Below are 13,315 nucleotides of genomic sequence, written 5' to 3'. Positions count from 1 at the left end.
TTTTTTTTTTTTTTTTTTTTTTTTTTTTGAGACTGAGTCTTGCTGTGTCCTGACGCTGGAGTAGAGTGCAGTGGTGAGATCTCAACTCACTGAAACCTCTGCCTCCCCAGCTCAAGCGATTCTTCTGCCTCAGCCTCCCGAGTAGCTGGGACTATAGGCACCCGCCACCTTGTCCAGCTAATTTTGTAGTTTTAGTAGTGATAGGGTTTCACCATGTTGGCCAGGATGGTCTCGATTTCTTGACCTCATGATATGCCCCCCTTGGCCTCCCAGGTGCTGGGATTACAGGCATGAGTCATCGTGCCTGGCCATGAATTTTGTAATATTTTAAAGGAAGTGTGTCATTTAAAGCTAACAGAACTTACCTCAGGTGAACTCTGGGGGAAGTTAGGCCTAGCAGTGACAAGTCATCTTGCCTCAATTTCTTTTTTTTCTCTCTCCTTGCCAACTGTGTAAACTTGCTAAGTTACTGAGTCTAGGTGTCACTTTCCTCAGAGATAAAGTGGGGACACTAGTATATAACGATAGTGCTGTCTTAGGATTGAATATGTTTTGTTCTTATGCCCCATTTATTGGTAGTATTAATAAAAGCATTTCTGATTTGTATGGTCACAGTATAATCAACAAATATGTGTATAACAATTTTTAATCTATAATTTTTTTCAAACATATTATTATAAGGGCCACTTAACAACATTGAAAATTAGTTACTTATAATTCCCATCTAAAGAAAAGAAAACTGGGTATAGGGGAGTAAGGGAAGAGAAGGATATCTCAGTCTGTGAAGGAATTTATAATTAGTTCACTAATTTTTTGGAAATTCTTGAAATGATCATATAAAATGATTCTGAAACAAAATAAAATGACTTCATGAGGCATGGTACTTCAAATAAAAATGAGTGATATATAATACTCATTACTACTTCACTGAATAGCTTTATTGTTGAAAAAGAAACCACTGGTATAGAATATTCTGCTACAACATAATGAGATTCTTACCTCATGGGTCTTTCCAGGCTTCTGTCTATAGACGACTGATACAAGGAGGCCTGTTAAGATAGAATAACAGTCCCATAAAAAATTTTACCGTGGCAGAATTTTGTTCACTTTTCAACATTAAATTAGGTATCCTAAAAAGAATATTATAAAAATTGAAGTTGAAAGTACCATTCATTATGACTGTAAAAATGTCTTCCCAGAGAGACATCCTGCAACCTGATTTCTACTTTGGACGTATCTGCTTTCTTTTCTGATATAATGCATTGCAGTTCTCTGTGTAGCTCAAATTATCCGCAACCCAAGCATGCATGGAGGAAATTAATAATATTTTCTCAGGAACACTGAAATAAGAGCTAAAGTTATTCTACAATCTCAACTTTAGAATCTTACCTGTTGACTGTACATAGAAATTTCCTATAGAAAGGAATGGTTTGATGTTTAAAAAAATTTGCAGCCATCATTCAATCCTTATAAAACATCACATTTTAAAGTCTTTGTTATTGTTGTTATGAAGTATTGTCTTCAAAACGTAACACATAAACAGAACGTAAGACACCATTCATCTGTCAACATAGACACGACATTTAAATAAAACCCACGGAGTTTGACTTGAAGAAACTAAAGTACCTGGTAATTCAGTCAGGTAAATAATTACACTTTACAATTCGGCGAGTTCAGGGTTAGTTTAACATAAATGAGCTAAAGAATCAAAATATAACTTTTAAAAGTGCACTTTAAAATTTTTCCTTCGTTCTGAATAAGACACTGAAATAGATAGTAAGCAAAACTGATAATATGAATTTTTTATTTTCCATGGCATCTACTGGGATAATTGCTAAAATTTCTAAAAGGCAAGAGAGGACACTGAGCTATCAAGCGTTTGAGGTGACACTGTGGTATGATGTCCAGAAAGTATAGGGAGATGGCTGGGCGTGGTGGCTCATGCCTGTAATCCCAGCACTTTGGGAGGCCAACGCCAGTGGATCATCTGTGGTCAGGAGTTCAAGACCAGCCTGACCAACATGGTGAAACCCTGTCTCTACTAAATACAAAAAATGAGCCAGCTGTGGTGACACATTCCTGTAATCCCAGCTACTCAGGAGGCGGAGGCAAGAGAATTGCTTGAATCCGGGAGGCGGAGGTTGCAGTGAGTCGAGATCGCGCCACTGCACTCCAGCCTGGGCAATGAGAGTGAAACCGTGTCTCAAAAAAAAACAAAAACAGGGAGGGGGGAGGGATGGCATTGGGAGTTATACCTGATGTAAATGACGAGTTGATGGGTGCTGACGAGTTGATGGGTGCAGCACACCAACATGGCACAAGTATACATATGTAATAAACCTGCACGTTATGCACATGTACCCTAGAACTTAAAGTATTATAAAAAAAAAAAAAAAGAAAAGAAATAAAAAAACCCCAAAAAACCAAAACCAAAACAAAAAACAAAACAAAACAAAAGTATAAAGAAAGTATAGGGAGATGTATATCAAGTATAGATAGTTTTGGCTTTGGTCATGATTGATGATCAATTCATCACTGATAAAATTTGGTTTGCTGAAGAACTGGAATTCTAGTTTAAAAACATTTGTCTGTATGAAAACTTAAAAATGTCAGCCGGAAAGGCAAGATTTGACAAATGTTGTCTTAAGTTGCTATCATCTAGAAACATTTTATCAGAGTATTAAAAATCTACTTAGTGGAAATCAAATCTCACTTTATAAACTATTTCTATAACTCAGTTTTCTATTAATTGGTAAATCAGCACCAATTAATCAATTAAAACAGTAGTATATAATTTTGCAATTCTGTATGAATATCAGTCTTACAAGGTCCCTTTTGCATAACTTATGCTTCTATTAACTAATATTTTAATTCTATCTTACTAAATGAAAATGGAATCTTGCCTAGAAACAAAAGCATCTCTGCATGAGAATATTCCCATCCTCCTTTCAGACAGAAAAAGTGGATTCTAATATTTTTAGTTCCTAGAAAATATTTAGATTCCTAGGTTCTCAACAAATATAAAATTAGGAGAAAAGTTTGGTTTGCTAGTCTGATATGTTTACGTGGTTATTTTAATTTGCTGAGCGCTGAATCAGACACTGGGAAGGTAGAAAAATAGATACTAAATATGAAAGAAAGCAAACAAGTAAAAAAATAAAATCAGATAGTTGCATTACCATTAGGAAATATTAATTCTACTTGTTTGCAGAAGAACAACACCAACTAGCCTGAGAGCATTGGTGTCTGTGCAGAGCATGGTTTTCAAGGGACACGCTTACACACAGCTGATGAGCAAAAAGTGTCAAGTTCAGAACACTCTGAGAACACCCCGACCGTGATCAGAAAGCTTGAATTGTCAGCTTACAATGAGCCTAAACAACATTGTAATGTGAACTAAAACGTAGTGTAAGAACTCATTGTGTTTCAGGGTTAGGCTAAGAAACTACTATTTCTCCTTGTACTGGTTTCTACATTCAAAATAAACTAAAACCAGCTTTGTGGCTTCATGTACACTCAGAGAAAGTTCAGTATTAAATTATAAGACAGCAGTAAAAAATCTAGATTGATGACTGAGAGAAAAACTTGTACAATAATTGTAAGAAGGGTACTCATCCCAAAATGAAAATTATCTCCAGAAAAGAGGTTACAAATTTTACCAATTATGATCTACCAAGTATTTACATATTACCATTATTTTAACACACTTAGAAGGTCAATTTAGTGAAGTACAGATACTGAATCACTCTTTCTGTTAAGTAACTGTTAGATTAAATTTTGCTTAAATATCCATAACTGTTCTTCATTAATGCCAGTTTTCCAGTTGTGGATTAAAAACTATGTTATTCATGGTAATATACCAGGCAGTTGATAAATGGTAGCTAAGGTAATGTCTAATCAATTACATTTTTTAACCAGAAATGTTTAATAACAAAATGTTATTAAAAATCCAGAACCTTAAGAGAATATATTTTCTTACATTCTGAAAAACTATAATGTGAAATTAATAACATAGTTAACATATGCTATTAGAATCATACAGCACTCCCTCTCAATCCCAGAGATAACTGGCAAATAGGTCAACTACTGGCAAAGCGCTTTTTATGTGTTTTTTTTTTGCCACTACCATCACATGATAGAATGCAGAGAATTAAGTTTCTACTATTTCTATGCCCAAGAATTATTGTGTAATATTAATTATCAGAACTCTTTTCAAAGAAATTCCATAGTTAACAAGAAATAATATTAAGTGAGTAATTTCTTTTAAAAGATTTATCCTCTAAATATATATCTTGGAAGTGCTGAAAAGTGTGATATACAGGAAATAGCACTGAAATGAAGGTTAAGAGATATATATATGTTTTTCCGCCACTATCGTACAATGTGATTTTGGACTTACTTCTTAAAATTATTGCACTCTACTTTTTTTTTTAACTGAAAAATGAGTGAGTTGGACATGATGCACTCTAAATTCCATTTCAGTTGTCTATGAACCAACTACCTTAAAAACACCCTAGAAATATCTGAGAAAAATATCTGACCACATTGAATTTCAAAATAAATTCTTGGGTTGCTCATATGTTGAAATGAGACTCTTTCTGCAGATATTAAGGTAACATAACATACAGAATATAACCCCTTGTTTTATTTGATTTTCTTCAGATTACATGCCTGCCTGCCTGGCTATAAAATGTAAGCCTTTAGAAATGGCTGAATTCAATAAACCAGAATGTTCTGATTACTCTATTTTACTTTTTATTTAATATATAAATATTTTGATCACTTCTCAGTTTTAACACACACTCTGATGTTTACCACAGGGTAAATAATTTGAAATTGCAAATTGAGACTCTAGAAATTTGCATATTTCCTTGAGACTCTATACCTGCAATTCCAGTGGTCACCACTATGTGTCAGTAGTACCTCCTACAACGTAAATGTTCTATTAGTTTTGTTTTCCAGTTGCACATATTTAAGACTTCTAATGAAAATAAGATATTTATTGTGTTATAGTATTCACTTAAGACCACAGAGCAACTACTGTGCAAAACACAGTTTATTTACTTTGTTCCCATGCTAGTTGCTTCTAAGAGTTCCTTGCAAGGAGGCTTTTACATAGCTGATGGCTACCAAAACAGTGCCATTTCTGCTTGTGTCTTCTAATGAGTCATTTATCTACTTTCTAAAGTAATTTTCTGCTTTTCTTCACAGACAGCAGGGTAACAAGCTTTTGAATCTGGATCATTTCTGCCTATTTCATGCTCTCTTTCAAATAAAACTCTGATTCAAATAAAAATGTACATTGGCTGCCATAAATTTTTCACCTAGTTTATTATTATAATCTCTTAAGTAGAGATTGCAAATGCATTTCATTTTATATGCCAGTGATAATTTGTTATAGTGGCTTCCTGGATTACAGTGTTGAGAAGGAGTAATAATGTCTGTCATGGGTATGAAACTGGGAAGTCATGATACACAATTTCCAGGTATTTGCCAGCCCTGTTCTTGACTGATAATACAATCTATAAGTTGTATTTAGGAAAATGAAAGAATAACAATAAATTTTAGAAATATATGGGACGTAGGCATCTGATTATCCACACTCCAAGCATTATAATAGAATGGTTCTAAGAAGCCTTCTAGTAGTATTTTACTCTGTCTAATAAAAACAGGTGGTTAATATATGCACTAAGACTAATACTTTGGATTTTTTATTTTCACACTGCTGAATACCAGAACTACATAGGATAGTATAACTAGCAGTTGTGGTTGGAATGATTCTTCACCCAGAGTCCAGATATAGCCAACAACTCTGGTATAATTAATGTCCAGGCAATGATACTGGATGCAACATAATGATGCAAAGATAGATTTTTTTTTTTTTTCAAAAATAGCTTAGACATTACAGAGAATTGTAAAACACAGATGTGCGGAATCACAGTCACAGCCTCTAAAGGAGATATCTGAAAAAGAGAGAATAACATGTTTTTACCTCATTGAAAACACCAGAAGAATGATCTTGAACATAGTCCAGAGGCTTTTTAGGAGGCTGGGTGTAGATGCACCATAGAAGCAGAAGTGTAGGGATGGAATGGAGGAGAGTCAATGGCAGCAAGGAATGAACATGTGGAAAAGGTGACAACAGTTAGAAATTGAGTGTTGACAGCACCAGCTACACAAACAGAATGACATGAATGGAGCAAAATAGGGGCAGCTGGGAGGAAGTGTGCAACGTTTGCAAATATTCTCAAGCACTGGGAAAATTCGCTAGTGTTCAATTAGTATATTTACAAACTCATTTTGTCAAATTTAATTAGCACTCCTAGTCTCTGGCCACAGAGGAATGTAAGGTATATTAAAGAAACATTAAAGGAGCAAGTGGATAGCATGCTGGTGAGTTTCCATGTGTGGCTGAAAATGATTATGGAAAATGCTGATAATTTAGGCTCAGTACAGAATAGTCCCTATACGCTTTCTTTTTTAAATTTTTTATTTTATTTTTTTTTTTTGAGACAGGGTTTCACTCTGTCACCCAGGCTGAAGTGTAGTGGCACCGTCTCAGCTCACTGCAACCTCTGCCACCTGGGTTCAAGTGATTCTCCCACCTCAGCCTCCTGAGTAGCTGGGATTACAGGCGTGTGCCACCACACCCAGCTAAGTTTTGTATTGTTAGTAGAGAAGGGGTTTCACCATGTTGGCCAGACTGGTCTCAAACTCCTGACCTCAAGTGGTCCTCCTGCCTCAGCCTCCCAAAGTGCTGGGATTACAGGTGTGAGCTACCACACCTGGCCATCCATATAAACTTTCTAAACAACAGCAACAATACATATAAAATAAAGCTAGAGAATGTTTTTCCTTGAAATAAAATACATTTACATTCACACTAAGATACAAATGAGAAAAAGTGAGAGAAAACATTCCTCCTACGAGATAATAACGTAGGCAAAGTTCTTTGGTTTGTATTCATTTACAGTCACTTTTGATTCAGTTCAATAAGCTCCCTTGAGTCTAACCAAGTCTCCTTTGCAGTTTAATGGACAAAAGAGACTACCATCACCAGTCAGTAAACCATATATGGTCAATATACAAGTATATAAATCAGCATATGGTATAGAAATGGTTATATCCTGTTTTCTAAAAAAACCATCAGTGTAACTGGTATGTTATTTAAGTGTCTAAAATGCATGAAAACATGTGTAACCGACACACATCAAATGCACTGCTGTTGGTGGATACAGTTCCTAATCAGGGAAGTTGTTAACTGAACCTCGAGGTGACTCTTTTTTCTTTTTTTTTTTTGAGATGGAGTCTTGCTCTGTTGCCCAGGCTGGAGTGCAGTGGTGAGATCTTGGCTCATGCAAGCTCCACCTCCCGGGTTCACACCATTCTCCTGCCTCAGCCTCCCGAGTAGTTGTGACTACAGGCACCCGCCACCATGCCTGGCTAATTTTTTCTATTTTTAGTAGAGACGGGGTTTCACCGTGTTAGCCAGGATGGTCTCGATCTCCTGACCTCCTGATCCGCCCGCCTTGGCCTCCCAAAGTGCTGGGATTACAGGAGTGAGCCACCGCGCCTGGCCGACTCTTTTTTTATTTGAGACAGAGTTTCACTCTGTCACCCAGGCTGGAGTGCAGTGGCGCAATCTCAGCTCACTGCAACCTCTGCCTCCCAGGTTCAAGTGATTCTCCTGCCTCAGTCTCCCAAGTAGCTGGGACTACAGGAGCCCGCCACCACACCCAACTAATTTTTGTATTTTTAGTGGAGACAGCGGTTTCACCATGTTAGCCAGGATGGTCTCGATCTCCTGATTTGTGATGCGCCCGCCTCAGCCTCCCAAGGTGCTGGGATTACAGGCGTGAGCCACCGCGCCTGGCCTCCAGTTGACTCCTTATCCCAAAAAGGCTAAGCAATAAGGCCCAAGCTCGGGGCTTCCTCTGGTGGGAGTCTGGGGATTAGAGAAGTTGTGATGCCTTTCACTAGCAAGTCTGGAAATCAAGATCCACAGAGCTTCCTGAGTTTCTTCTTTCCTTATATCCCTAGTGGTAAACTAGGTACAGTCATGTGTTGCATAACGACGTTTCCGTCAACGATACACCCCATAGATGGCGGTGCTCCCATGGGATTATGCGACTGTATTTTTACCTTTTCTATGTTTAGATTTTCTTAGGTACACAAATACCTACCACTGCATTACAGTTGCCCACAGTATGGAGTGCAGTAACCTGCTGTACAGGTTTGTAGCCCAGGAGCAATGGGTCACACCACACAGCCTCGGAGTGTAGCAGGCTCCAGCTTCTGGGTTTGTGTAAGTACTCTACGATGTTTGCACAATGGCAAGTTCATCTGATGACACATTTCTCAGAACCCGTCCACATCCTTAAGCAACACGTGACTGTATTTTATAGTGGGATTACTCTGGCAGTATATTATACTGAGAACTGCCCAGAGATTTTCATTTTTCTTTAACAGCCTCTGCGTTTAACTTCTTACTCTGCCATTTACAATTTGGGGCACATTACTTAACCGCTCCAGTCCCCATTTTCTTCTTATTGGAGGGACATCAGGAGGCCTCGAGGAGATAATGAAGACAGAACTCCGCACTCTACAGGTGCCTGATGTTTGCTCAGCAAACAGGCCTCTCAATGTCAAGGTGCTCTTCTGCTTGAACTAGACCAAATAGACTGTAAACAAATACAAATCTTCTAGAAAGTTGTAATAATTGCCTGAATATTTCAGCACAGAAACGACCTCAACATTGTGAACTTGCAATGAATTAGATATAAAGACCTCATGAATGATCTACACTCCTATATGATTACCATATAGGAAATGTCTGAACACATTTAACCATTTGGTACAGAAACGAACCTGGACTCCGCTGTACCAAATTTGTGTATACATTATGCATTCCGCCTTCGTTCTCTGAATGACACTCACGTCTCCTGATAATAGTATTTTAGAAATCGAACAGTATATACCTAGTTTTCTTATATTAAGAGTCTAGCCTCACTTACCGGGCGTCCAAACTCCAGTTCTGAAAAGAATTTATACCAGGGCTCATTTTCTAAATCTATGTCATCTGGGTTTATGCGATCAGTCTAGAGCAGACGTGAAGGAAAAGGGAAGGAAAAGGCAATACTGAGCAAAGTGAGGGAAACGCGGTGTGGCACGAAAACATCACGCGCGCATTCACACGCAAACATGCATCACCTCTCACCCCACGAACCTCAGCAGGAGAGAACGGAGGAAGTAAAGTAAAACAAGTAACATGAGGATGTGAAGGCGAGCTCCATGGCAGTGGGCCCCTAGTTCTTTCCTCTGTCCCTCCTTTCTAATTGGCATAAGTGTGGACAACTCTTGCTTGAGTTGATCCACGTATGCCTGAGGCATGAGCTATGGACCACTCTCTCGGGCAGCGAGCCTGGGTCTGGCTGGCACGCCTGATGTTTGGAATAGGCTCAACCCAGTCACCAAGTAGCTCTTTTGGGCGAGTCACTTCGTCGTCCCTGCCCTCGTTGGTGGCTAGCAGTCCCAGCATGGGAGCCTGCAGCCTGCAGACAGTTCACTCGCGGGCAGGCAGGTGGAAAGCCTGGGATGGGGAAGGGTGCGGGAGGGGTGGGAAGAGAGGCGAGCTGGGGGAGCGGGACAGGGCATTGGGGGGCTCTCACGGGCCCGTGGATGAGAAGATTCTGGGGCCTGGGTGGGTGCGAGCGGGGCCCGGGGTGGTGGGGGTCGCCAGGCTCTGAGCAAGCGAGGGCTGCACCTGCACACCTGCCGGGCATTAAGAAAGGTAAGGAAGGGAGGAGCTCACCCGGGTGGGAGACAGAGCCGGGGCGCGCGAGCTTGGTGTGGGGGCGCCACTCCGGGGCGGAGGGGAGGGGCTACCAGTGACTTCTCCGAGTCGGGAGCTAGAAAGAGGCTTCTGGCCAGGTTCCCTTGGAACAGGTGTCGGAGTTGTTGGGAGAGGGGGCTGCAAGAAAGAGGGGTGCAGAAACTGGTTCATTAGATGGAGGCTCTGGGCGGAACCGCGGGGACACCCTGGCAGGGCGCTGTGCCTGCGTTAGGCCGGGAGGGGAGCGCGAAGTGTCCCTAGGGAGCCAGGCACCTCGGGGCGATCCGGCCACGGCGAAGCCCTGCCCACCAGGAGTCTCTCGGAATGTGGAGGAAGACGCCCAAGAGTCACCTCCCAGCTGCCTACTTTGAGCTGAAAAGGGGATCTGGTTTTTCACAATAGGGTGGATGGCGGGGCAGGGGAGGGAACTTGGGATAAAATCCCATCTTGGTTTCCTTGATGTTCTAATTTAGAGAAAAAGCCCATTTTATACTTAACTTGCTTCCCTTCAGAGGTTTCTGAATGTTGTTTTTAAGATGAAAAAACTAGGAGTGTTAATATAAACAGTTGGAGAAAATACATACAATTATTTTAGTAATAGAAAACAGATGTAGTGTGTTTACCTAGCAATATCCTTAATATTTTCAAATAATACACGCCCGACTAGATTGATTCAGGCTGCTGATTTTATATTAAGTCTAAGTGCTTAAAGTACTATATGCAAGTTATTACTTCTTTGATAATTACTATATGACACTAATTAAATGTGGTAAAATTGAAGAGTGTACAGTATCTTAAATCAGAAAAAAAAATTCTAAGAAAAATTATATGGTTCCCTAAAAGCCACTGATTCTGGCTAGGAGAGGAGCTGTGACTCCCAAGACATATTCCAGGAGGACTAGTCAGTGCTCACTGCATCAGAGCAATTCAGTATCATTTGCTTACAATTCTTAAAGGAACTCAGGGACTTAAATTAAGTAGCAACATCTTGGTTATGAAAGAAACGCTATGTAACCTTTGCAGTGCTGGGAGCTTGAAATGTTCCATATTCCAACAAAAGCCATGATTTTGACATTGTTCTACTGTTTTATTGACTCGTTGCATTTACAAGTTTTGCTAATGATACACAGTCTACACTTAATAATAAATTATACTCACAGTGTTTTTAGTGATGTGACTTTGTTTCAATATTTTATAATAAAAGATTATAATAGTTATTACAGACAATGATAGAAACGTTTGAGGCATCATGACAAAATAGTGCAAAAGCCTACGTTATCCAAAAAATGTAGTGATCATAATTATAAAAACTGTGTAGCGTCCCTGGGAAATACTCACAGTGAGATACCAAGCAGTAAAAACAGAATCTAACCAGGCACTTGTCCAGTAGTTACAATGGTATTGCAAAGCTTGTCTCTGCATGAACACAGTCAAGAAAGTCACACATACACAAAAGACTACAATGGTGTTCTGATATTGAGACTGTTTGTTTTTTCTTTCTTTTAAATATTATTTTGCTTGTCATAATGTTATCTTTGTAATAAATAAATTCAGAGAGAATATCCTACTATTAGACATGGGAAATGCCTAGAAATCTTGAGATATTTTCCCTTATTTATGCCAGTATTATATTTGGTTTACACTTCAGAAGTAATAATGAAATTGGTACAGACAAAATATTCTAGTAACCAATTTGCTATTTTCTGTTGAATTTAAAATTTTAATTCAATTTACATTTGATTCAATAGTTGCAATAGTATTGAGATTTTAATGTCAATAAAGTACTATTTTTCTCCAATTATTATTTAGATCATTATAGATGCATAATTATTTTATGAAATGGTTTTACTGGAGCTGGTTTTTAGGGAAACTGACAGTAGAGAGAATTTCCAGTAATATCTCTTCTGTTTATAGAGACATACTGTTTCTTCCACAGGAAAACTAACCTCTGACTCTTTTAAACTTCATAGTTTCTAATGTTACACACTGAATGACATTATTAATTGATTATTATAACTTCTGCTTTCAAAAATAGTATTTTGTTTTGCTAAGGGGAGATAGAAACTTCTCTTAGAGGAAACGAATCTGTTTAAGAAACATTATGAACAGCAGAGGGCAGCCAATTTACTAAATGAATAAGACTTGTTAGCTGTGTAACTTTGACTCCTACCTTAAGAAAACATGTAACAAATGGATATACCAAGTCCTGATTTATAGTAATGCATCTCTATGATAGAATATGGAAAAGGAAACAGAATATCTACCATCTTGCATCATACCTTAGAATGGCAGTTTTCCATTAATTATGTTTTTGTTGATTTAATATGTCAATTTATAGTTACAATGGGCAACTATCTAGAATGCATGCCAATAGAAATTAGCAGAGGAAACACCCCAAACAATGATAGCTGGTAATTATCAATAACTGTGGAATGCAATGAAAGGCACATGTTTGAGCAGAGTTGTGTTAAAGGAAGTGTTAGTGGCAGAACTAGAATTTTGTCTTTGCTGTGGTTAACCTATTGAACCTTTTAAGTCATGCAATAATTAAATGTCCTATGGAGGCACTGCTAAGGAACACGGAAGCCTCACAACCGTCAGTGACACACATACAGATGGTCAGTCAACAGATGGATATACACACAAATCACTAATCTCAGTGATTTAACACTTTGCATGCGGAACATGGACATTCCTTTGAGTACAGCACTAATATTAACACTCAGAAACTCACTTAGGAAGTATGATTATGGTTCACTCTAATTGCTCAGAAAAGACAGAAGAGCAAAGATACTGATATGCATCTTTCCAACCTTGGTGTGATTTTTTTTTTTTTGGTTTCTTTTCATAAAAAAAAAAAAACAAAACAAAACACCAGCAGACCTCCGTTTAAAGCTAACTTTGTGTCATCAGTGCAAGAAGATGTGTTTAAGAAAAACTACAACTATAAATCACATGTGATCCTTACTTTAAAGCTACCAAGGGTGAACAACTTTAAAAATGTTAGTGTTTTCTACAATTAAAAACATTCAATTGCTTTTGTGGTTATAGAAATTCCACTAAGTATTCTCAGGGAGGGCATATGCTTTCTGTACGTTGTTCTAACAGAAAGAAGTGCTGGTGCTGTTTCGGTTTTGAAAATTATGCTCATTCCATTTTAAGCTTTAATGACATCGACTACCATGTTTTATATTTATTGTGGTTTCACAATAAATGCTATATACATTATCAGTTGGGATAATTCTTAACGGTCACCAGATGAAACTCCTTAAATTTTGATAGTTTAAGTATTGACTGACAATCTTTATTGATAAAGAAGCTTAGGCTCACTAAGGGTTTAAATCGCATTTCAACTCGGCACAGTGTTTTCAATTATTATTTTCTTTTGCTTTTATCGTGTTCAGGTTTAGTTATTGTAGGGTAAGGTCACATTTTCATATTTTACTTTCTTTTTTTTTTTTTTTTTTTTTTTGAAAAAAAGCC

General features: G+C 38.2%; 1 protein-coding gene across 50 annotated transcripts in view; it reads right to left on the bottom strand.

Moving 5' to 3' along the window:
* Positions 1–13,315, bottom strand: part of SORBS2 (sorbin and SH3 domain containing 2) — a 235,415-nt gene that overhangs the window by 47,818 nt on the left and 174,282 nt on the right. For 33 of the 50 annotated variants that reach the window (XM_017862581.1, XM_017862598.1, XM_017862588.1 and 30 more), the window contains 4 exons: positions 9,812–9,970; positions 9,015–9,098; positions 5,993–6,049; positions 1,000–1,049 (listed from right to left, as the gene is read on the bottom strand). In XM_017862581.1, coding sequence (XP_017718070.1) covers positions 1,000–1,049; positions 5,993–6,049; positions 9,015–9,098; positions 9,812–9,970 — 350 coding nt within the window. The remainder of the gene's footprint in view (positions 1–999; positions 1,050–5,992; positions 6,050–9,014; positions 9,099–9,811; positions 9,971–13,315) is intronic. The other 17 variants (XM_017862620.1, XM_017862592.1, XM_017862623.1 and 14 more) reach the window with 4 other exon arrangements.

This window comes from Rhinopithecus bieti, unplaced genomic scaffold (genome assembly GCF_001698545.2).
Source record: "Rhinopithecus bieti isolate Rb0 unplaced genomic scaffold, ASM169854v2 scaffold_56174, whole genome shotgun sequence".
NCBI lineage: Eukaryota > Metazoa > Chordata > Mammalia > Primates > Cercopithecidae > Rhinopithecus > Rhinopithecus bieti.
Note: the sequence above shows the minus strand (reverse complement) of the source record. Positions and strands in the feature narration are given on the sequence as shown.